The sequence below is a fragment of the Cheilinus undulatus genome, linkage group 9, assembly GCF_018320785.1.
Source record: "Cheilinus undulatus linkage group 9, ASM1832078v1, whole genome shotgun sequence".
NCBI classification, from domain to species: Eukaryota; Metazoa; Chordata; class Actinopteri; order Labriformes; family Labridae; genus Cheilinus; species Cheilinus undulatus.
In genome coordinates, this window is record NC_054873.1 from 19478523 (window position 1) to 19505235 (window position 26713).

At 38.7% G+C, this 26713-nt stretch overlaps 1 protein-coding gene across 5 annotated transcripts in view; it reads right to left on the bottom strand.

Moving 5' to 3' along the window:
- LOC121514781 (pleckstrin homology domain-containing family A member 5-like) overlaps positions 1-21756 on the bottom strand; it is a 135424-nt gene extending 113668 nt beyond the window's left edge. For all 5 annotated transcript variants that reach the window (XM_041795094.1, XM_041795093.1, XM_041795091.1 and 2 more), the window contains exons 1-3: positions 21639-21756; positions 21464-21540; positions 18709-18766 (exon numbers count right to left, since the gene is read on the bottom strand). In XM_041795094.1, the coding sequence (XP_041651028.1) occupies positions 18709-18766; positions 21464-21540; positions 21639-21730 (227 nt within the window). In that variant the 5' untranslated portion in view covers positions 21731-21756. The remainder of the gene's footprint in view (positions 1-18708; positions 18767-21463; positions 21541-21638) is intronic.
- Positions 21757-26713: the final 4957 nt, after the last annotated feature.

Here is a 26713-nt window from a genome sequence, read left to right on the forward strand (position 1 = left end):
CTTACTTTCGGTTGGAGTATGTGGAAATTGAAGGTTACATGCAGTTTTCAATCCCAGACACTCTTGACACTTTGGTTGAAAAGCAAATGCTTTTATCATTGTTATAATACAAAGCAGAACAAGGCTGCAAAAAATATTATTTCAATTATTGATTTTTAATGTAGCCAATTCACAGATGAATCCCATGCTATTTTTTTCTTTTTACAACCAAAAACAGAACACAGATACTCCAAAGCTGTTCAAATAATGTGCAAGACAAAATAATTAAAACAACATTTTTATGAATTCTCTTATTTTGAAGAACTTCAACGGGCCACAGAATAACCACAAAAATGTTAAATGCTTTACGATGTGTGAAAGAGTTGTTCTTTTATTCCTTTCCTGCTCAAGTATTAGCGGACATTTAGAACACAAACTTGGGTAGTATCAGGGATCCCATGAATGTCTGTAAGTCCACTGCTATCGTTATCTATCCTGTCACGTCTCGTAACAGAAATGAAACATAAGTTTCATAAGAGAGCTATTTTTGGATCACCAGTGTCTCATCTCCATCATGGCGAGGACAGATTGATGGATACTTCTCCTCATTATTTCCGTTAATTGTCAGATTACAGGAGAGAAGTACTAATCAAAGTGAAAGTAAAGTTTATTAACTGTCTGGATGTGACACAAACAGCTCTGTGCCATGTCAAGCAACGCCATAACTGTGCAACAAAACGAATCAATGAATCAATGTGTGCCAACACTCCAAATTATTGATTATCAATTTATTTGTTATTGCAGCCCTAAACCATAACAGTAATAGTTTTATCACAATTATCTGGTTTTTATAATCATGGGATGCCAAAATTGTGATTGAAACTGAAACCTAATCGCCCAGCCCTTGTGAGCACCCTGCTCAGGATGCATTGGAATTCATACTTTTGTTCTTAAAGGCACCAACTTCTTCCATAAATTTTCCATGAAGACTTTGCTGCTGTTGCTCAAATGCAAAAATTATGACACCATGTTTCAAAACAAAACAATCTAGTACTTTTTGATTCTATTGATCATTAAAATAACAACACTTTAAGTTTTTCAGTAATATTTTTGCTCTTAAAATGCTTCAAGCAAAGAAAGAGTCGGCAGCAGACAATTCCAATTTCAGGTCAGCAAAAACTGACATCTCTGAAGTCCCTTTGGCTTCTCACAGGCATTCAAAAACTGCTGTTCATGTTTCTTACTAACACAAAAAAGGTTACACTGTCTAAAATGCACAAAAACATGGCCATTTTTTGGAACTTAAGCAGTGCTGATGCATTTTTAGTGATTCAAAACAGAGAAAATACCCAATATTAGTACTGTTGGACTTAAATCTTAACTCTTATTTCTATTATCATACAAAGTGTAAAATTCTTATGTATGACAATCTTATACCAAGGGTGCAATGTTTTTCATACACTGTCGATTCTAAAGGCAACAGTTTATGTCTATCACTTATTCTATGAACATTTTATAGTGACTTTAGCATCCTGTCTTTATCACTGTGTTGCTCGAGCTTTCCACAGCACCCAATACACACATGTGAAGTGGAAAGGAAAGTAATTTGCACACAGGTGTGAATAAGCTCATCTGTCTTTGTGTGTCAGAATGCTGAGATCTCCAGTCAGACTCCAGACATGTGCCGGAATAACCTGCAGCTCCAGCACAAACAAACAAACTGGCTCTACTTATTAATAAATCTCTCACAGTGCTGCCAGCCACACATCTGTGGGGTTAAGTTGTGTGTTGCCACTCATCTGAATGGAAGAAAATGCCAAAAAAAGAACATCCTGTTGCCCCAGCAACCCTGCAAAGGATATGGTTCATTAGTTTTGATTAGGTTTGAGGTTAGTTTTAGCAGTTTACTGCTGCTGGTTTGCTATATTTTTAGACCTATTTGGTTTGTGAAAGCTATTGTTCAGACATCATGTTGTTTTTGTAGTCGAACAGTAGACTCATAAAAACTACAGGATAAAGATAAAGTGTTTCTGACAGTTTGAGAGGGGATATCATACACACGGATTCAAACTCTGGTTTAGGATTACATTTTTCATTAGAGCTCCCTTCCAGGTGACCCAATGAACAAGTCTGCACCTGCCAGAAAATCAGACAGTAGTATTAGCTATGCCAGGGCATAAAAAATTGATTTTTCATGGCAAATGTAGTTAAATCACTCTGGAGATTAACAGCGTAGTGACAATCATGTTTCATTAAGGAGAGGTTAATCACAACCTGACTGAACCAAATATTTACGATTTGTTGCAGCTTTTGTGACACCAGGGAGAGACTCTAATAAAGTTTTTTTTGTGATACTGTGTTTGTATTATAAAATGATTTAATTTTACTTTCATGGAGAAATTGCTTGATTTGCACCTCATTTTCAGAGTCTCCCAAATTAGATTGAAAAAACAGGACATGTAAAAGTGCCAAAATATTTCAGAAGGTATCAATCTGAAATGTCTTTGTCATAATATGGATTGTACTGCCAGACTCTTAGTAATAAACAGCCCTGCCAAAGAGCACTTACGCTGTGAACTGAACATTTATTTTTATCTTTCAGAATTACTCTAAATGTGGAGGTCAAAACCAGGATCGCTCATTTAAGTATTAAAAATAAAAAAGTCCTTTTTTGTGTTTAAGTCCACACTCTTATTCATCCCTCTCACAATGACTATTCTGCTCTGACTGGATATTCAGCGTTACATAATCAGGTCTGATATGAGGCTTTGCTTAAAGATGGAAGCTTGTTTTATTCTCCGGAAAGAGCAGAGAGCCTTTAAGGTCTCTCATAACCATATGTCTGACAGTGATGGAAGATTGACAAGGACCCTGGCATGATTCTCTAAGAAGATTAAGACCAAAACTCACAGTCTTGCATCACTGCAGGTGAAAACACAAACAGAGATGCAACATAAGACAGAAATGCTAATAAATATGAGCCCTTTCCTCAGAATCCCCCCCCCAGCACTGCAGGGTTTTCATTTGGCTGATGTCACTTATGAAATACTAAAAAATCCCCTGTGCTTCAAGTCTGTGACATGCTAATCCTTTCATTAGATCTCTGATAAGATGCCTCATTTCGCTGATGCCCCAAAGTGTCACTATGTGAAGTGTCTGTGATGAAGAGAAGGGGTAAGACAGGAACAGAAATCAAGATAAATGCCATGAAAAGTGATATAGAAAGTAACTGAGCAGTAGGACAGCCAATCAAACTTTAAATGTGTCTTTACATGCTGTCAGTTCATTTCCTCAGCTGTTATCAGACTGCAATAGGTTAATCGTACCATACCATAATAGCAAAATCACTTACTGGAAAACTCGCATGCCATTCTACATTACATACAAGCCCATGTCTTGCATTTCTTGTGCATTCACAGAGTTCTCCACAAGCAACAGCTATCAAGTCTGAGGCACAAAAATAGAAACTTAACAGAGTTTTCAATGATAAATATGTGCTTTACACTCACCAAAGCTCAGTCATGATTGGTCCTGCACTGAAGAGAGGCTGAGCATGGTTTTAGCAGAGGGGCTTTAATGATTCTCTGGTTTAATACTTTGTCAATCTTTCGTCTGTTTCTTTTTGTTTGTTTGTAGTTGCCTACCAAGGCTTTATCTGTTCTAATGCTGAAGTGTGCAACCTTTAGACACATTTGCCTGCTTAGATTAACTATCTCACGTGAGTGACATCTCAAAAAGTGTACCCAGTCCCTTCCTTGCAATTCCTTTTAGAAAAATAGAACCGTTTTGATAGAAGAGAACACTAGACAATGAGTTATACCAACACAAAAAACTAACCTGAGCACTATCAACCTACATTTTAGTTCCCCAAAGCTTAATTCTGAGATTTCTAGTTTTTACTGTTTTGTTCTATTCCTGGTTCAAATCTCGCTGGACATGGCCTTTCTGTGTGGAGTTTGCATGTTCTTGAGCATGCATGTGTTCTCTCTGGGTACTCCAGTTTCCTCTCACAGTTCAAAGACAGGCTCATTAGGATAACTGGTGACACTAAATTACCCATAAGTGTGAATTTGAGCATGCCTGGCTGTCTGTCCCTATGTGTCAACACTGTGACTGACTGGTGACTAGTCTTGACCAACGACAGCTGGAATATGCTGTGATGTACCACATAAGATAGGTGGTATGCAGTATATACATGGATGGATGGATGTTTTTGGTCTTTTTTCACAGCTGTTGTTATCTGCAGGCACCTAATTTTAGACAAGAGTGTCCTAAAGTGGACCACTTTCTATGCGATAACCATGCTTATTGTCAGGCTGAATCCTCTCTTCAGAACAAAGTCAGCAAAGGTCCAATTATTGGACAGTTTCTAAGATTATCTCTCCAGATTATCATGTGGTGTGCAGTGTGTAAAGAGTAAATTTTTCCCTCAATGGCCTGATCGGAGGCTCCAATTTGAGATTGAAAATATTAAGCATGTTCGATATTATGGCCAGCAATCCTGTTGTGTGTGGTGAGCACGGAGGACAGCCAAGCAGGCACAAGCATCAAATGGAGCAATAGCCAATCAGGAAGCAAGCTGACTAAAGGAGGACATAAAACAAAAACACAGCCATGCAACAAAAGAAAACATGAAGCATAAAGTTAGATAGAGGTCAGAAATGGAGGAGAAACATTTTGATTTGAGGCAACAAAACAAGTGTTTAACAACATGTACTGTATATCATGACAAGTGCATGACAACTTACAAGGGAGGGAGCTGGACCAAAATTGCAAACCACAATGGACTAAGTAGATCGCTAACAGCTATCCACATCAGCTTCTTCTTCTTCTTTTGTGAGCGGAGTCATTAGTCATTGAACAGATTCTGTTCACTGGCTAGTAGAGTGTCAGCCTGGTCTCCACTCACAAAATGCCAAATCTTGCACAGTCAAAGATGACTTAATAGTAAAGAAGCTAATGTGGTGTGCTGTTTTTATGGACACATTATTTGAACAAAACAGAAAAATTTGTGTTATCTGTCACCATGTGTGGGGTCTCACATGAAAAAGTTGGTTAAAATATTTAAAATCTTTATGTCTGTGGCAGCCTTAGGGCTATCTGTACAATACTCTATTCCTTAAAACAGAAAAACAGAGTAAGGATAGTAACAATATTATTGACACGATAACAGTGTCAGCAATTATTGCTAAATCTTGGTCCAAAGGGCGCAACTGGACTACACTAAGGTTCTTTAAGACCTCTCCTCCAAATGATTTGGGAAAATTGAGATTTTTTTTTTCACTAATATTGCGATTTGATATGCAATTATTTTTGAAGTTTCTCATCTTATGTATTTCTCACCAAACAAGCTCTAAATCATTCTATATTATAGCAAACACAATATTTGATAGATCAAACCAAGGCTGAGCAAATCTGAACAAATATCTACTTGATATTGAAATTAGAAATGTACCAATTTTTGAAATCCACAATGCCGACATTTTCTCATGTTTGACCATGAAAACAGATCAGAGATTGTCCAACAGGTCGCATCATCTGACCAATAATAAATCTCTTCTTTGGATCAGCCATTAGATGTTTTATGCCAGAATCAAATTGATACAAAACTACAGATAAACATTTGCAGCTGATATCTGTTCATGCCCACATTATTTGCCAATTGCCAAAGTTTGTCAAAAGGGCCAATATTGAGCAATACCAATGTTAAACCAAGTATTGGTGCATTCCCAGTTTAAACTTTTAGAAATACAGTTTCTGTTCTTGGATCCTGATTTCACTGATATTGCAGGGTCATTATGACAGGGTGCAACTGTAATAAGTTATTAATTATAACAAAGGTGTCATCTAAAAGAAACTTAATCCAAGTAAAATAAAAAAAAATCCCCAAAACTGAATCAAAATAACACTAACATTCACCTCCTTTCAAAATGCCTTCAGTGAGTGTGTGATGGCTTCCAGAGGTCAGAATGAGCCCTATGCTAGCACAGAAGCCATGGAGAGATATTTGTCATAATTGGTGAAATTTCAATTGACATGCTTTCCTCTGTTCTGAATGATGAATTATGCAGCAGCAGAACTGAACGGTCTAATGAAAGTGGTGGTTGCAGAGCAGGCTAGTACAATATTTATATTTAATATTGCACTTTAAACTGATGAGCACTCAGGAGCAGCAAATTACTCTCAAAGGACGCTGACAAAATGTCACCAAATGAAACATTAATGACCGGGCAGCAATCAGGCAAGGCTTTAAGTTTGAAGTGCTGTGAGAATAAGGTGTTCAAGCCTTTTCCTGAACTTATGATTCACACATTAGTCTTCAAAACGTATGTCAGCTGTCTTATTGTGTAACCTCCTGCAATTAGCCTGGACTTCTTCTGCTAGGTTATTCTATACAGCATAAATAAGACAAAAATAGAGAGTGTAGGAGGGGCAGTACAGCTCTGTACCTGTCTCCTCATAAACATAAGTGCTGTAAACACTGCACCAGGCAAAATCATAATTAGGGTCATCACTCTCCTTCTGACATATTAATCCTTCAGCACCAGCAAAACTGGAATCGGCCCATTCATCCCAGCACATACTTCTGAGAGGTTCTCACAGGTCAAGAATCCTCATTAACTAAACATAAACAGCAAATGCTGGCTCAATTGGCCAAATCATGTCCTGCAGCTTAAGTTAAAATGTGGGATTATGTGCTTTAGAGATAAAATGGAAAACACAAATCTGCCAGATGGCACAGTCTCATCAAAACGCTGTTTACGTCACAAACAAAAACTAACTGAGCAGACACTGCGCTCTGGGTGGCTGAAGAATTCACTCGTCAGCCCCAAGAGAGGGAAACAGAAAATGGGATGAAAACAAAGCATCCTAAGACTTAATTTTCCATTGAGCTGCACAGGGACTATGCATCATGCAGTATTCTGCATATGTTCTTTGAAAATTGTACAAAAACTTCAGCATCTGATAAAGCACCTGCTTTTCTTGCAAAGGTGTAGTTTAGAAAGAGCTGAGTCTCCCAGCTTTTGACTTTTAACATAAGGGCACACGATTACAAACAGATAACCCAGAGCAAAAAGTATCTGTTTTTCTGATGTGCTGATTATTGTTCTGGCTCCCACAGGACAGAAGCAGCAGAAAGTCTGGATGGGGTTCAGCAGCTTAGACAAGGGCCAAATGCCATTGGCTTAAAACCCTGAATGTATTAGGACTAATAGGTGAGTGCTATCGACTCATATCAACCTTCTTCTTAAAGAGCCACTGCAGATGAGAAGATACATGTGTGAAAGTATTTAAGTTTGCATGAGCTGCATTCATAGCGGACATGTGGACTTGTTTTGGCTTCCAAAACATTAAAGACGGCACTGACTTATATAGGAGTCAAGTCATTTGTAAGATATGCCACACCAGAGTGAACTACTTGGACAACACAGCGAACCTGAGCATCATAGCGATAGCTTAGCGGCTAACAGCCAACATGAAAGAAGCCTGCTGAAGCTACTACTGACTTTTACTCATGTAACCATAATTACCCAGTCAACACTTTGTTTTTATGTAAGGACCTGCACTGTCGTAGTGTCGTTAAGAATGATGGCTTCCGTAATACGATTAAAAACAATGGCCCGTCACGTCATGTCCTCCTCACAACACAGTCCATCAGTCCTTAAAGCTGGAAATGAGGACCAGTCTCCCTCCACAAGCTCCTTGTCATTACGTTGAGACATGCAAGCTGATGTACCATGAAATGTAAAAGATTTTGGTATATTTACTCTATATTGATTAATTTTTCTACTTTTCTTGTAAATATCCTGAAAGCATTTTAATTCATAACAACAAATGGGAAAAATCCTCATCTTCAAATTGCACAAAAAAGAGTTAAAACTGTAGCTGATGCAGGACCACATATTTTATAATACACCATATATTTTATATTTATATATTATACATCTAATTTTAATACATTTTTATTAATAGCTTAATTCTGTTATGTCATATTCCATATTAACTTAAAATTACATAGTTGTTATTTATCAATATAAATAAGCATATGTATACACACTCACATATATATATAAATATATTTATGTTAAATTACAAAAATATCGCAATATATCGCTTTGGTCATAGTATCGCAGTATATCGATACTGGCACCCCTGTATCGCAATATGTATTGTATTATCAGATTCTTGCCAATACACACCCCAATTACAAGCTTTCTAAACCTTCCTTGTATAATATATGTCCAACACAGTCATTTTTACTTTGATGGTTGCCATGTCCTCCAAATAGTTTCACTCAATTGTCATCAATTATGACATTCAAAGTTACCTTCAGCTGAACCGGCCAGGCCTATGAGCAATACCTATGACCAAACACACTGCAGAGAATATGTGAAGCTATAAAAAAAAACAATCCACCCATCCCTGCCATTAAACAACTGTGTATTAACAACCACCCAGAGGGCTGCTGATAGCGGGAATCCACTCACTTAGGATAAGCCTTATGCAATTCTGCCCGTCTGCCTCTAATGTCGTGCCGGTGTATCTGTGACAGTAGCATCACCTGCAAACTAAACACGCATGCAAGGACACACAGATTCTGCATGCACAGTGCTCAATTCTCTGACTGCTGATTGTGATTTCAGACAGTCTTGCAGGCTCATTATGGTATGTGAAAAACTGCAGTTTTCATTTTTCTCCAACGACACCAAAGTGGTAGGCTGACCTGTTTTAGGTGCTGACATGCTATTAAGGTTGTAAAATGAGGCCCAGGCTATATAAGCCTTGCCTTTTAGTACACCCCATTAGATATTAGGAGATAACCATGGTTTAAAATGCAGGTTACAGCCGTAGGTTACCATAGGTAATTTGTAGAGAAGAGTAGCAGGCTCTGGTAAAGTGTCCTTTTTGCCATTAAGGCTTGGGCAGGTCAGACAGTGTGTACTGCAACAGGCCAAAACATTTAAATTAAATTTTTCTGCAATTGATCTGTGTATCTTGAAGATGAGGATCAGGAGCAATGTTTTCACTTTGTATAGATCATATTGAAATCAATATGGAAAAAATCCATACAGCATAGTATCGCAATATTTGCGGCGGCAGTGATATATCGTATCGTATCTTCCACCAAGTATTGATTGTTTTCAAATTAATTGCTAACATGAACTGAAGTCTATGATAGTGGAGCATCAGTTGCCTTTCTGTCCACTTGATGACGCTGATGCTAAATCAGTTAAACAGTTGAAAAAGTAGTATTGATAGCAATATATAGTGTCACAATCCTCTGTGTATTGCAAAATGTTTAAAATCACAATAATATCAAATTGTGGATTAAGTACTGTGATAGTATTGTATCTTGGCGCCACTAGTGATTCCCACCCCTATTCATTACATCATTATGTCCCTGTGGCTATCCATACTGATGGCATTAGCTGGTGCTGATCAATATTTTACCCCACCCTTACCCACTCTAGAGGCAATAGTACCGACCAGTTCACACACAGTCCCCTGAAGAAAAGAAATAGCTATGTTGGCACTGGGCCACCCACAAACAACCCAGAATCTCAAAGGCTGCTGCTCAGTCAGAGCAGAGCATTAAGCCATGACTGATTCAATTACCATCTGCACTGACCTTCACTCATTCAAAACTCATAGCCCCATAAATGAATCAAATCTTGTGCCTGTAGTCCACACGATCGCACCAACAATCTGCACCTTCCATCCTTCCCATCACATCCCATCAAACGACAGGCTACGTCAGCACAATCTGCTCCTTGATGCTCACACTGTGTAACCTGCTGGTTAGAGCCAAGCCATGCAGCCAGTATGTGAAAGGGACAGATCATTTTAGAGGCTAAAACAGACTGAGTTAAAGAAAACAGTGAACAATACTTCATTTAACAGAAATAAGGGGAAGGTGTTGTTTTTTACATCGTTTGAAATTTATACATCTAAAAAGGCAAAAACCATAATCCTTAATAAGCAGTATTTTTACTAATGAAGTCATGATAGCCTACTGTTAAACATGTGTCTCCTTTCCAGCTGTCATCAGGCTCATTATTTTTAGTTAGCTTTCAGAGCCTTTTATTGGCAGCCTCGCATAAAGCCTCGAAATGCCCCAAGTACTGTCCAAGAAAGTCATCACATAAACCTGTCAATATATCTCTATGTCAAAAAAAGTGTTAAGGGGAAATTCACAGGCAAGATCCTAATTAGCCAGTGATTAAAGTAGAAGCCAATGTAAGACACATCATAACCACTAAGGACTAGCAAATTGCAAAGTGCGATGACTTGACCATACTTGTTAATCACTGACAGCGACAAAGATAAACACAGTTGTGACTGCATACTAGATTTCTCAACGCTCTTGCTCTGTAAATTAGCAAGGGAGAAAGCTCTTGGGCCAGTGAACAGCCTGAGAAAATTAGTCACAATAAAACAGTACAAACAAGCCAGCAGCCTCAATCATAATTGGACTAATTATCTGCTTTCTAACCACTAAATCAGCCCTCTGCTTTCATTTAAACATTGCAGTCCACTCAACGAGAAGCTGTACACGTCTGCAGGTCCTCCACTTAAGAAATATATCAGAAAGTTTTAATATATTCCTTGTATGTGTTTCAAAAATAAATGACAGACATGAGTGACATGCACCACTGATGAGTGACAGTGAGATAAGAGGATCTGGAGAGGTGAGAGAGTAATGTGAGATGCTATAATGAAGAGAGAGCAGGGTTATCTTTTGAGCTGCACTATGTCTCTTTTGCTTGGATGCACCTTAAATCACATTATTCCACTCAATGCTCTGCCACATTGGTGTATTCTAAAAATTGTTTTTAATTAGACACAGTTTTGGTCACATCGCTGATAGGATACTGTGTCCTGGGGTTGTTTTCCTGTTTGTGGTATCCTATGTGACAAACTGCAGCTAAGAGCAGTCTCAGTTAAACCAGCTAAACATATAAAGTTTGTGTAGATTGTTTATTGGTACGCATAATTATGGGCGACATAAGATTCGTATATGGTTCAGCTGCTGCTTCTTCGCAAACAAAGTTACTTTGCATCTTCATGGAGCAGTCGTGTGTCCTCTAATACATGGCTGTTGTAAGTTGTACCCATACCTTGAACTGACACAAATAAAGACAAGGTTTGGCCAACAGAGACTCTGCTATTCACTACTCTTGTTCAACACCATTAGTTGCTTCCTGTGCTGAATATCATCACTTAATTCTTCTATGTGAGTATAGCATGACAAAGCATCTAGAAAACTCCCCCTTTTCTAGATCAAAATAGTGCTAAACTGCACTGCATCCACAAGATATTATCAGTGCTAACAGTTGTTCATATTGAAGTATTATTTAATTGACTTGTAGTTCTGGTGCTGATGGCAAAGATATCCAAATTTAGCTACTGTAGGCTAATTTGTGCTCTACATTTAAAACGCATATGCATAAAGACAGACTTTTCTATTCTTTCCTCTATTTTTCTTTTCTACTCTGCATTTATTTTGTTTGTTTTTCAGCCCTTCTGTCTAAGCATGCACATGTGCATAGAGTATAAATGAGCCTTAGGCCAGCTAGTCGCACACATCCCTAGCAAACACTAGGGATATTCATATCAGTATGAGTGGAGGCCAATTAAAAATGTCTGTTCTAAAAAAAAAGATATACTTTTGAATGTGTCACAAACTGAGATAATCATTAATGTATATATTGTACTCATTTTTGAAGCCAAAATGTCAAACAATCGCCCATTCACAAGAAAGATGGTCTTCATTCAACTTTTGAAAATGCTACAACAATAGGGCTCACCTGTCTGCTCTATTGGATCTGTAAGTGCCACATGTTTGAGCCACCAGAGCTGAATTCAGATTCACTGCATGCAAGGCAGATAGTTTAGTGCACAGAAAGTCTTGCATTTTCTCATTGCACATCCCAAACCATGCTCAGGCCTCCTAATGTTTTCTAAGTGAGTGTGTGATGTGAAGTTATGCTTCTCTCCTGTGCGTATATGAGATGTCTGATGCTTTAAGTTGCTCAGTACACTTGTTATCTCATCAACATAAGAAGCAGCTACTTTTATTGTGATGAATTTGACAGAGACAGAGTTTGACTGTTATCTGAAACTTAAGCAGAGCTACAGTTTGCAGAGAATAGGGAGTAACAGACACTGCTTTGAGAGAGAGAGACGCTGCCACCGCCTGCTTATTTTAATCTTCCTGGACACGACAAGCAAGATACCAGGGAAAACACACCTTAAGCAGGTAAATATGTTTGTTCCTGCTGTGCTTGGCTCAGGTGACATCAAGACAACAGTTCCAGCTCTCAGCCTGTACTCTGGCATAACGACACACTGTGGCTGCATGGTTGTGTCAGAAAGGGAGAAGTAGAACTGGGATTCAGTTTATGCTGTTTGCTGTCAAAAATCACTCTGTTATCTTACTTAAATCAATCTGCCCCCTACCATAAACTTATGCAATGAAAAGACGTCATTTGACTGACAGCTAATTTCCAACCCTGACATGAGGATACAGTCAGCAAGCAAAACAACAGACCATATAATGGTAACATGCTCAGTGCTTAACGTTATATCATTAGGGGACTTGGATTATGTGTTTGGGGCTCTAGTGATGCACTAAGCCCCATATTTAGGCCCAATCCCATTTCTCCCCTTAACTCTCAATCTTACCCTCAAGCTCAACCCTCAGTCTTAACTTGCCCCTCAAAACCAAGTGTAAGGGCCATCTCATGACTTAGAAATGGGACACCCCTTAATAGCAGTTACGATTACAGACTGTAGAGGGCAGTAATTTGCCAAAACAGTGTAGTCTGTCGATTCAAAGGAAGAAGAAGAACGAGAACATGTTAATAAAATAACATGCATAAACACCACAACCACGGACATGTTCAGCTGAAAGTCACTTTATAACACGGCCATTAGCTAATGCCAAACACCAGTTGAAACTAGGGTGGCCATTTCCACAGCACCAAAAAGGAGGACACTTTGCAGTGCTTAGTAAAGCAAGAATAATCAAAACAAATAGGACTCCAGTGTATTCCCCACTACTATACAATTTTGTCCATGATACTGATGGTATCATGATACAGTGATTCTGAGATACTCTACTCATTGAAGGACAATTTGATCCAGGACTCCCCCTGGCCAAAGGCCCTAAGCAGACTCTGATAAGAGGCCCCCCACTATCGCCCAAACATACACACTGAACAATACTCAAAAGTATCTCAAAAGAACTAAAGGATATATTACTACAATAACAAGAATTAGGAAGTCTTTGAAATTTAGCCCGAGTTAGTAGCATATAAAGACACAGTTCTTGGTTAGTAAAATTATCGTTGATTTTAATGATCATATTCCTTGTTGCAATAATAAGGATATTTATAATTTCCATCTGTCTAAAAAAGTGGTCATTATGGGTTAATTATTTTCATTATAACAATAATCCCACTTTATTAGATCTATTGGGGTCTTCTCCTCAAAATAAAAAATATTAACAGATGATCTTGCCCCCTTACACCACCTCACACACACACCCCTGCACATCTCCCCTTCCCTCACACACAGCAGCTCATCCATTCTGCTTCTTTCTCTTCCTCTCTATGTTTCTGCTTCACTGTTATCATCTATTGTTAAATCACCTTTAAATATACATTATCGTTTTAATTTTCACCTGCAATCTGATTTTTAAAACAGCTGATCTGCACGAGGAAGTTTGACAACGTCAATTAATTCCTGATCAGAACCAGCGCATTAACTTCACAGAGTTTTATCATAAATTCACAAACTAAACAATGATAGAAGTTGATGTTTGGGGAGCAGGTGGCCTAGTGGTTAAAGGCGCTCCCCATGTACGCGGGCAGCCCAGGTTCGAATCCGGCCTGAGGCCCTTTACCGCATGTCTCTCCCCCACTCTTGATCCTGTTTCAAAATCTATCCGCTGTCCTCCTCTATCTAATAAAGGCACAAAAATGCCCAAAAATAAATCAAAAAAAAAAAAAAAAAGTTGATGTTTGACAAGAGAGGTCGCAGAATAATGGGTGAATTTACTGGACAGACGTGATGAAAGTTTCTGTGCAGCAAGTATTAGGAGAGAGAGAGAGAGAGAGAGGGAGAGCGAGCAGATGCACGCACTTTATTGAACACGGATGGCACCAATTTCCAAAAATATATAACAAATGTATGACAGCCAGGTGAGGTTTATGTTTGATCAACGCTGTATATACATTACCAGGATCATATTTAACATACAAACACTGGACTGTTGTGCAGAGAAAGAGAGTAATGGATAATATGCTGTGTTATGTTCTGACTTTGAGACTGAGGGTGAAGATTGAGGGTTAAGGGGAGAAATGGAATTGGGCCTTAGTCCTGCCTAAGAATTAGTAACATTGAAAGTGGTTAAAAATTTTTTCCTGGCTTAAAAGTCCCATATTATGCAAAATACACTTTTTCAGGCTTTTCTAGCAAAAATACATGCCCACAATCCCCCCAAAAATCAGAAAAATTCACTCCCTCCCCCCCTCTTTCTCCTCCTTTCAGAAAATGAGTGCTGAAACAAGCCATTCTCAGATTTTCCCCTCATGATGTCATGTGGGAAGTTAGCTCCACCCCAAAGTTCAGTTTGCCCTCCTCGCTTGGAAGAAAGTTCCACCTTCCTCTCCTAATCCTCCTTTCAGCTGGGATTAGGAGAGCCACATCCATTTCCTGAAATGGGCGGAGTCAAAGGGCGGAGTCAGACAGCTCAGTAGCATTTAAAGCCACGGACACAGAAACAGCTCATTCTAAGCAGGGCTGAAACAGAGGGGTTTTTAGACATGCACAAATACAATACTGGAGTGTTTTTTTCAGCAACAAACTTCACAGGCATGTTTTGGGGACCTCTGAGCCCAATATAAACTTGTCTTAAAAGGGTAAAATATTTGACCTTTAAATCCATACTTCAGTCACACATAGCTCTCAGTATTTTAAAATGTTTACAGCAGCTTTATTCCACCATATCTATTGTGATCAGAGACAAATTTTACTTTAGAAATGAAGACGACTTTTGAGTTCTGTAGGTTTGAAAAGGAAGCAGGGTAAACATTCATCATAACTCTCCAGGGCTTTTATTGTTTCTTTCTCTTATTGGATGCTGGCAAGCAAGTATACTTAAATGCTGATTCAGAGAAGAGTCTTTTCATTGGGAAGAAGTTGCCTGATTTTTTTTCATGGTCGGACTTTAGGATGAGTGCAAAGACTTACATTGTGTCTGGGAAAGATCAGCCCAATGCAGTTTGTAGATACGTAATACTGACTTTTCAAGAGGCCAGTATACTAACAACATTTGGAATACATCCAATCAAGCAGTTTAAATTTAAATTAACAACCCTAAACTTTACCAAGAAGTAATGGAAAAACATAAGCAATCAGCTAAATTTTTGTTTTTTAACAATATCAGAGTCAACCCTCACATTCACAATAAATGCATCTCTATTTTTGGCAATTTATACACCAAGTGGTTATATGAAAATCATGTAATAATAGGCAAATTTTTCAATAATCAAATTATTTGTTAGATGCAACTGTCATCATCAGCTGGGTTAGCGCATAATAAATAAATAGTGATTTAAATCTATCTTATTCAATCACCACAGTGTACACCCCCTTAATCCTCTGTTAAACAGCTGGTTTATCTTGTATCCCGCAAACAGCCCACTGACCTTAATGGCAGCCTAGTGATTTGTAGATACAGTGCTTATAAAAAGTATAAAAATCTGTCTTCACTTTGACACTAAAGAGGCTTTTTTTGTCAAAAAAGCTGAATTATATTGACCGTGACTGATTTACAAAATGAATAAGAGGGTTAAACATAAGGCTAAAAAAACATACTACAAACTCCATCCGACCTCACAGGATTGAACTTACATTGGCTAAAATTAAGTTTTAAACACTCCTAAAGCCTTAAGTCTGTCTGAAATAGTTAACACATACAGTGGTGTGAAAAAGTATTTGCCCCCTTTCTGATTCCTGAGTTTTTTGCTGATTTATCACACTTAAATGTTTCTGATCATCAAAACAATTTTTATATTTCACAAAGACAACCCAAGTAAATGGAAAATGCAGTGTCTGAAAGATTATTTAATTTTTTAAGGGGGGGGAGGGAGAATCCAAACCTCTCTGGCCCTGTGTGAAAAAGTAATTGCCCCCCTTGTTAAATCATGAGTTAACTGTGATTAACCACAGTTTTTGGAAAGCTGAGTTCAAAGTCGCTGGACACACCCAGGCCTGATTTGTTGAATCAAAAAAATCACTTAAATAGAAACTGTCAGACAAAATGAAGTAGGCTACAAGATCTCAAAAAGAAACGCATCATGCCACGAGCCAAAGAAATTCAAGAACAAATGAAAAAACAAATTGATCGGAATCTATCAGTCTGTAAAAGGTTACAAAGCCATTTCCAAGGCTTTGGGACTCCAGCAAACCACAGTCAGAGCCATTATCCACAAATAGAGAAAACAAGGAACAGTGGTGAACCTTCCCAGGAGTGGTCGGCCAACCAAAACCACTCTGAGAGTGCAACCACAACTCATCCAGTAAATCACAAAAGAACCCAGAACAACATCCAAAGAACTGCAGGCTTCACTGGTCTCGGTTAAGGTCAGTGTTCATGACTCAACCATGAGAAAGACAACTGGCAAAAATGGCACCCATGGGAGAGTTCCAAGGACAAAACCACTGCTGACCAAAAAGAGCACAAAGGTAAAAAGAACATCATGCCAACAGTCAAACATAATGGTGTCAGTGTGATGGTCTGGGGCCGCTTTGCTGCTTCAGGACCTGGACCACTTGCTGTAATTGATGGAACAATGAAATCTGCTGTCTACCAGAAAATCCTGAAGGCGAACGTCCAGCCATCAGTATGTGCCCTCAAGCTCAAGCGCTCTTGGGTTATGCAGCAGGACAACGACCCAAAATACACCTGCAAGTTCACCTCTCAATGGCTCAAGAAAAATTAAATTAAGGTTTTGGAGTGGCCCAGGCAGGGTCCGGACTTAAATCCAACTGAATTGCTGTGGTGTGATCTTAAACGGCAGATCATGCTGGAAAACCCTCCAATATGGCTGAGTTAAAGCAATTCTGTGAAGAAGAGTGGGTGAAAATTCCTCCACAGTGATGAGAAACACTCATCACCTATTATCGCAAACGCTTGATTTCAGTTATTGCTGCCAAGGGTGGCACAACAAGTCATTAGGTTCAGGGGGCCATTAGTTATTCACACAGGGCCAGATAGGTTTGGATTTGTTTCCTCCCTTAAAAAATTAGATAATCATTCAAACACTGCATTTTCCATTTACTTGGGTTGTCTTTGTGAAATATAAAAATTGTTTTGATGATCCGAAACATTTAAGTGTGATAAATCAGCAAAAAACTCAGGATTCAGAAAGGGGGCAAATACTTTTTCACACCACTGTAAAAGGAATAGGATCTTTTTCACCTCTTTACTTGTTTTACAGAGAACATTGCCATGTCTTTGGACTGTGTCAGATTCACAGTGATCAGCTAATGAGTGTGCTCCCTGACTTTTCTGAGCCGAGAAGCTGTGATAAAATACTGGAATATAAAATGACTGCCTTTTTAGTGTGACTGCCTGGCAACCTGCCACATGCAGCTCTTCAAATTCATGAGGAAGTCAAAGCTGAGAGGGGATTGAGAGGGGATAATAAGGCATAATATCCTAAATTCGTAGCCTGTGTATTGCATTGCCTTCAATCATACAGAGGCATTTTTGTGTCTTGGCAAAGGAATTCATCTGTGAAATATCTAAACCCTTTGTGTGAGAGGAGCACTTCATTAAGACATGCAAAATAACAGAATATTACTACACATATCCTTGGATGTGAAATACTCTGATGGCAGATGATGAATCAGTGCTGACTGAATGATAAGACTTGTGATCTCCTTTCATTAGCCACATGCATCAGAAAGGATAAGAGAGGGGAAATTGCTGCTCAAGAGCAACTACGTAACATGGCCAGCTATTGATGTAATTCATGGAGATCCTGGCCTTCAAACAGCAAGGGTCACAATCTGAGCATGTGCTTTAGTGGGCAGGAAGGATGTGAAACACCTCATCTAGCCCACATATAAAGAGCTAGGAAGCATACAGAGGACACGATGTTACAACGAAGACTTAAAGTCCACCTCGGACTTTCTTCCAGCATCTTTTCATGGTTGAGCAGATCATACAGCAGCAAGGATAGCACTTCATTAAAGCGCAGAGAAAGATTACACATTAAAAGTTGGCTCAGCTCTCCGAGCAGGCTCAACTCTGAGCAGGGTAAGTCTAAACAAATAAAACAACTCACAAGAAGCCAGCAACCACACTTTGCCCGTGTCTGCCTCATATTTGCACAATGTTCCTGTGTAATCATTAACTTTTGCGATAGGTCCTGACAGTAGAGAAACAGGGTGTAAAGGTTCCTAATTTACAGCCATGCAGTATTTACTTCTAAAACACATCATGTTTTAAGAGCAGCCCTGCTTCTGAATAAGCTTTTCACGCACTTGAGGCAGCAAAGTTTGCAGTAAATAAAGTCTTGTTTGTAATTAAGGCAATCATGGTTACATGCAAAAGGAATGTGCTTCCAATATCTATGTGGCATGTTAGAGATTGTAAACAGAGTATGGGTAATGCTGGGTGTGTGTCTTGTAGTGGGAGAGTGTCAAACTCACTTGATAAAGCAGCGAGCACCCTCGAAGGTATATCCTTCTTCCCATCCTGTGGGTAGGTCTGTGAAAGAGAGAGAGGTGGACACAAGCATGAACACAAACTTTATCTGTGCGTATTAAATACACTAGAGATGTGCATTCCCAGTTGTCGATTTTCACGCAAGGGTGCAGCGCTGCCAGAAAAAGTCGGACAGGAAAACATCACTTGTATTCATCTTCAAGCGTAATTAACTCTTAACAGTTCTCCTTTTGAAGAGAGGAACTAAATTTACAGCAGTGGTTCAACTTGTCTAGCCTCAGGACCAAAGACCAACTCCTTAATGAGAAATCATGTCCCAAATTCCTCAGATTTTTCAACCTGACAGATTAATTTAATGAAAAATTGTGCAGTTTGGACCTTAGGTGGTACAAAACAAGGCAGAAAGAAGGGGCCAAACAAATCAAACATATTTATATTTGGAGTTCCTCAAGGGTCAATATTGGGCCCAAATTTGTTCATATTTTAAATAATTGATATTTACGGAGTATCAAATGATGTAGAGCTTATTTTGATTGCTGATTATACAAATTTACTTTTCTTTAAATTTGCTGCAATTTTTGGAAGTGATCACAAGTTTCTGTTGCTAGGAAATCCAAAAATAAACACAGACAACCATTTTTGACCACATAGAGAACATATAAGAAAATACATTTCTAGGTGTGATGCTAGTAAGGATGTTCCTAAGCGTCTATTTCCCTTTTCAGCTAAACGCTCATTTAAATTTCATTTAACCGACTAGCCTAAAGAGAAGAAAATCCCCAGAAAACATTCAAATTCCTCACAGGGTCATTGTGTACGCAGATGTTGTCAGCCTGATATACTCTCTACAGCGTGGCTAACATTAACAGCTAGCGCCCCCAGCCTTCATTCTTCTTTGCAGATTAATATCGTGCTTTGATGTGTGGCCTCTTTTCACACACAAGTGTGTGAAAAAATGAACTCAAACCAAGCAAAATTCAGTTCAAAAGTTGTATAAATGTAGGATTTTCAACCAGTATAAAGAAGAACAGAGATTGATCTTAGATCTTAGATTTTAGTTTTATTAAGTTTCTCTGGCACTGATACAGGGTAGATATTTGTGTTAAATAGATATCATTGAATTGGTAGGATAGAATAAGTGTAAACTTCATTCTTTTCAAACATGTGCCTTTGTTTCCTGTTGAATGTGTATGCTGAAACTGTCTATAGGTTCACTTTACAGGGCGAAACAGAAAGCTCAAGAAACACTTGAGATTCAGAGAACTTTATTAGGCCGACGTGTTTACTTTTAGTCTTCATTATGGTCATCTAGATTTCTAAACTGCCAGTGTTGCTGGAACTTGCTGTTTCCTCCTAGACTTTCTTCATTCTCCATGCACCTTTGAAGTTGTAGAGGTTGTAGAAAGTAGGCTAAAGTCGGCTGCAGAAATATCTACTTCAACTCTAGGTTAACCTTATTATGGACACAGGCTGCAGGTTTGAATCCCACTGGCGCATGTCTTCCCCAACTCTCTCCCCATTTTTCTTGTCTCTATTTAGCTGTCCTACCTAGTAAGGGAATAACCCCCAAAATAAGGTGAGGAATGTAGAACAAATCAACAAAAACCTGCTGGTTCAGATCTGTTGCTTGAACAAATGAAGAAAGCTGTGACACCTCAGCTTAAAGCTGACTTAACTTTAACATCATCCACTAAATGATTCTTCTATCAGTTAATTGTTTAGTCAGTAGGTGGCATAAACACATAACAACTCCTCCTGGCACCCTAGTTGATGGGTTCATATTGTCCCATTGTCAAACCAGCAGCCCATACACATTCATACTATCACGGCAGTCAACCAAAAGCAGAAAATAGTTAAGATAAGGAGGCTAGAAATATGGGTGATTATTCTGCCTGTGGAAAATCAGATGATCATAAACTGACTTCTCAGCTTTGCTTACTTTGATTATAATCCTGCAGAGTTGAGATCTGACAGACTAAAATAATGAATGGAGAAAAAGAGCTGTAGATCTGTCTTTAGTTGCAGCCTGATGCAGCAGCTGTTCAATAACATGAGAGGGAATGCTCTGCAGAGACCTGGGGATGAATGAGGAGGCTGCTTCATAGTTAGTCGCATGGTAACGTCACTAGTACCATGCACCGCAAGGATCTAATTTAGCTAAGTAACACACTGCGTGTAAGACTGACTCGGAGGACTTGAGAGTATGGAAGAAAGGATAATTCTATAGATTTACAGCTAACCTTTACTAGCATCTAATTTTACGACAGCTGTTGCTCTCTGCTTGTCAAATGTTTTTTAGGCGCTTCGACATTAACGTACATTTCATACTGACTGTGTGTTTTGACAGGATTTCAATGTGTTAAAGCTTGAGAGAAATCTGAAATTACTTTACATGCTTGGTAAAAGTTGTTGATAAAAGTCGTCGTTTATCAAGCGATCAAGTAGGTTAGCTGACGACCACTGGTTACTGACAGTCCAAACCTCTAAACGAGGCTCACGCGGAACATGGCACGAGCAGGGGCAGAGGTGGGCATGATGAGAGGGCTCACTTTTCACAGCACGAGCGACCCAAGCCCGCTCATGCGTTAAGAAACACAGCATGGATGTCAGAGCTTCTCACTGTGGGAAGTATCCGTGTGGGAATATGTGCGACAACAACAACAACAACAACAACAAGATATGACGGCGAACACGGGGAACATGACAGAGAAACTTGACAGTCGTTTAGGACCATCTTACCTGGAGTTTTCCTGTGCCCAGTTATTACCGCCTCGCCACTCACTGGATGCAGCCAGGTTGTACTCTTGGCTTCTTCGCTGTAGAGAGAGGGAAAAGACTGTCAGTATTTCACGGCGACTTTGTAGGAATTAGCAAAAAAACTCTAGCTCTGTTGTTTCTCTGGAAAGATAATTACTTAATGAAGAAGACGCGTCCATCCCGAGTAACCCCATAACTCCAGGAAGAAGGGAGACAAGAAATCCACTCGGGTTGTAGATCCGCCGCCATGTCTGGCAATACTGTATGACAATCGCGCGGCTCCGCTCTCGCGGGTAGCGCGTACACGGAAACCTTGGCAACGGCGTACGGTGAAGAGAGGAGGGTAGGAGCCAGGGGTTAGAGCACCCAAAGAGGAAACAGTCTATTCATTTTTGTCTGCGATTTTGGACAGACATGTGAATAATGTTTCTGACAAACATGTTACCATTTAATATTCTTCTTTGTGGGAATTAAATGAGATTTGCTTTCTTTTATATTTAAATGTTGATGCTCTTTGGTGAAGCAGTGGATAAACCTTATTTTAGCTACTTTCTGTGTTATTTTTGCTTTTTGCTTGGCTCTGGGTGCTATATAATGTAAACAAAGACACCTCTCAGTCGAACAATAGTGGGGGCAGGGCCAGATTAACCTGCTAGGAGACCCCGGGGCAAAATTGATCTGCTGGCCCCCTTATGTCTTTTCACTGCAGACAATTTAATCTGATATCACAGAAAGAGCACAGGTGTTATTAATTCAATTAATGATGGCGCCTTTGTTCAGGTATTCCAAAAGCACAAGGTGTATGGAAGCCCATATCCACCCCTTAAAAAAGAAAAATATGAAAGTAAGTAATTCCATGAAAAGTGAAATAAAGATTAAAAAAACAAAATCCAAAATCAGAATTATGTGATACTAAGTCATAATTATGAGATAAAGAGTTGAAATTATGAGATGGTAAGTCATAATTATGAGGAAAAAGTCAAGATTTTAAAATAGTTTGACATATTAAGTCATTATCATGATGTTAAAAAGTCAGAGTTTTGTCTTTCTATCTTAGAAATTCAACTTTTTGTCTTATAATTTTGTTTTTTTTTTCTGATAATTATGACTTTTTATTTCAGAATTATAACTCACTTTCTCAAGTGATATTTTACCATATAATTCTGACTTTTTATCTCAGATTTTCAGCTTTTTCGAATACTTATGACTTTTAATCTGATAATTAGAATCACTTTTTCATAATTTTGACAATTTATCTTATGATTTCAACTTGTGTCCAAAATTTGCCTTATTATCTCAGAATTTCATCTTTTTTATATAATTTTGTCTTTTTTTCATTTTTTTAGACTTTTTATCTCATAAATATGACTTAGTATATCATAATTTTGGCATTTCATCTTATAATCTCGATTTTTTTATTTTACAGTTATGCCTTTTATTTCAGAATTTCAACTTTTTGTTTCATAGTTATAACTTACTTTATTATGATTTAAACATTTCTCATTATTATGAGATTCTGTTTTATAACTTCAACTTCGTTTCTCAGATTTTTACACTTTATCTCAGAATTTGAACTCCTTATCTCATAATTTTGACTTTTCCTAATAACTATGACTCTTTGTCATAATTTCAGTCTAAGGTTATTTTGTTAGTATTGACTTAATTTCATATTTTTCTTTTCTAAATGGCAGATATAGGTTTCACAGGACCTTCACATGTTTTTTTTTGTTTGTTTGTTTGTTTATTGATTGTCATTGTGTTTAATAAGGCAGCCCCCCTTACTCCACTCACCCCCATATCTGTTTGATATTGGCCACCACCTGCTAAGAAAAAATAAATCAAAGGCTGATTTTCACTGGTTTTGTTGAGTTTCTATTGATCAGAAATCCTGAAGGCTATTGTCAATAACACTGTCTGTTTGATCTGTTGTTATTTTTTTTTTTGGGGGGGGGGGGGGGTGGCTGTTCTTCCTTCTAATGTTATATTAATAAGAAAAAGAAGAAGAGGAACACTACTAAGTATGGTAAAAAAAAAATGCTGGCACTCCCAGTGCTTTTATCTTTGAGGAAAACTATCTGCTTCTGTGTCTATATCACTTGTTGAAAGCTCAAAATGTGTTATAGAAAACTGTTAAATATATATTTATTTGTACTTTTAAAACAGAAGCTTACAGAGGGCTTTGACAAATATGCAAAGGCATACACAGGTATACAGCATTAAAAGACAACACAAAGGAGCTGAATCCCAACAGCTAAAGACTCTATAACCCACCTGATAAAATCACACATTTTATTAGAACACATTATAAGTACCCATAAAACCCCAGGCAACACAGAAACCCATCTGCATAAATAAAGACAAAGAGGACCACAAATGTAAGAACATGTAAGACATAAATAGGGGATAGAGACAATAAGAAATCAATCAGAAAAGATTCAGGGCCACATTATCAGCAGGATGAAATTTGACATTTATTTATTGGAATGATCATTTTGCGCTGGTCATGTGAAACCTCTGCTGATGTCAGTTTTGGAAGCTTAGGGGATGATGAATACCATTAGGGCCTTAGAGATAGGAGGAAAAAGAGGAATAGGGTGGGAGGGAGGGGTGCAGAATGCAAGAACAGAGGGGGAGGAGATGGCCAGGTTTGAACTGATAGAAACACAGGACAGGGGCGTGGTATAGGTGTGGTCCTGCTCCTGGGACACTGCAGTAAGCCACACTAAAAAACAATCAAAAGGGGGTAGATATAAACAATCTAAAAGCAGAATAAGAAGATTAGCAGACATAGCAACAAAGGCATTTGGCTATAAGAGGCAAACCGTGTGTAATGATATTTTTGGACCACGGTGTGACTTGTAGTTCATTACACATTGCATCCAAAGTGATGTGATTATGTTGTCCCAGTGTGTAAATTCATATTGCAATACATCTGTATGCACCGTACGGAATATAGGGGATAAAAGCAACCTTCCTGACCCCTTATTTCTCTCCACTTTTCTGATGCTTACTTTTAGCCAAATTGAATTTTAAAAAGTATCTAAAACCAAGACAAAGATGGTTCCTCTTTGAGGCAGCAGCTATGTTTAAACTGAGATTCTGCTGCACCACTGCCTCTGTACTTTACTTTGAATGTTCTCAGAGGGTGATATTACACTGCAGTAAGGCATTGTGGAAATGTGTGGTGTTTGTTTATATGCTGGGCCTTCTTTACTTCCCAACACCATTATGCTGTGTTTTAAAATACACCGGGACTCCAGTATTATGCTGCTGTGGGGTTTGGTGTAAAAGCACAAAGTTTAGCATGAGCAGAGCTTCACTATACTGCTGTGACAGGATCGCTGTGTAAAGATGGCCATAGGAATGAAACTTTTGTGGTCTCCGAAGTTCTTGCATCCAGGGGCAGGTTTCTGCTTTGCCTTTTTGATAATCGAGCCCTGCATGATGCTGCAGACTGGTGTATAAACACACACTCTGCAGCGGCAAAAACACTGTTTTAAGTCTACCTTTGGGTCCCCGTTTCTGCCTTTTGTCACTGTTCACAGAAACTGCAGCATCAGCCTTTCACAGCACACAAAGACCAGTCATCCAACACCGCTGTGCCTGGCCTGTTTGCTGGCATTGTGTTGCATTGTGTTTATGACACATGGTAAGCTGCTGCTTTTTGGGCAGCTGCTGTTGGTGGAGGGACATATGACGTACCTGCCAACTGCTAGGTCCAGCACTTTGGAGACTGAGTCTGGAGGGAGGGGGACAACGAGGCACCGATGCCACTTCTGGTCGGATGTCAAACACTGAGCTCTTTGTTTCCTTCTTACCTGAGGCAGAGCAGCACAGCTTTCTCCTTGTATGGCATACAAAAGAATTGCTTATTTTCCCCAGGTAGCAAAGACAATGGTCCATGAGATGGAAGAATAACAAAACTCAAAAAGCTTAGTCCCATGTGCCCTTTGGACTTACCTGGCATCATTTCAAGGAGGGGTGCAGGGCTTCATTGCATAATGCACAAAAACAGTCAGTTCCCTCACCTTTTCATCAAAACTGTATGGATTTTAATTCAGAAACTCACATATCTATGAACACTTAAGAATATCTTTACAAGGAAAAGAGGTACAAAAACCACTTCCTGAGTCTTAGCCTCTCCATAATTGCTTTCGGAATATCTGTGAAGAAGATCCATTAGGGTGGAAATGATTGGATTAGAGCCTGATACCTACCTGGATGTGCTGCTATACTCGTGGGATCTGAGAGTGAGGTAGTGTCTGAAAGCCAGGGTACATGCGACTTAGTATTTCAGTAGACTAATCTCCTCAAGGAGCCCTTTCTAACATGTTTTTAACTCTTAGGAAAGAAACTAACAAGCACTTTTATATAATTCCTGGCTCTTGATATAAGAGCCTCGCCTTATACCTTATATTGCAAGAAAAGATTGACTTTAAAGAGACAGACTGGTGTTTTGGAGTGGTGTTACAAATGTTGCCTACTTGTCAAATATCATCCACAAGAGCTGCCAGTCAGTGTGGCCCCTTTACAGAGAGACAAGCCAGGCTGCAAGCATGGAAGCTGGGTTATACTGCTATGCAGGAGTAGATCAGTGCAATCTGGATTATTTTAAGAAAACACAAGCAGGAAAATAACTTCTGGAAAATGTATGTTTTTCTGAAAAATCCACTTCTCTTTATTTCAAATCCATAAAAAGTTCCTTTTTCCATGGTAAGTTGTCAACTTTGAGCCCTTCAAACTTCCTTATTTTCATTTGAAATAAAAGCAGGTCTGTATCTAAATAGGTGGTCAGTTACCCTTATTGTTAGACAGCACCAAAACAAAAAATAAAACAAAAAAGTTTTACATGCAAAACAGTGGAATTTCAACAAAATGCAACATAAAGAAGATTAATTTGGATCAACTGCAGGAATAATTATTACAATTAAAAAATTGACAGTCCAAAAACAGATTTTAGAATTTAAAAAATGTCTTGGTTTTCATTTTAAGATAGAAAAAAGTAAATCAAAGTATACGCTGATATTCTTTGCCATAGACCCAGTGAGGATGGTGCAGAACATACACTATATGGACAAAAGTATTTGGCTGCGTGACCATTACACCAACAGGGACTGCAATGACATTGTATTCAAATACATGTACTTTGATAGGGAGTTGTCCCCCCCTTTTGCAGCTATAACAGCTTCCACTCTTCTTGGCAGGCTTTCCACAAGATTTTGGAGTGTTATA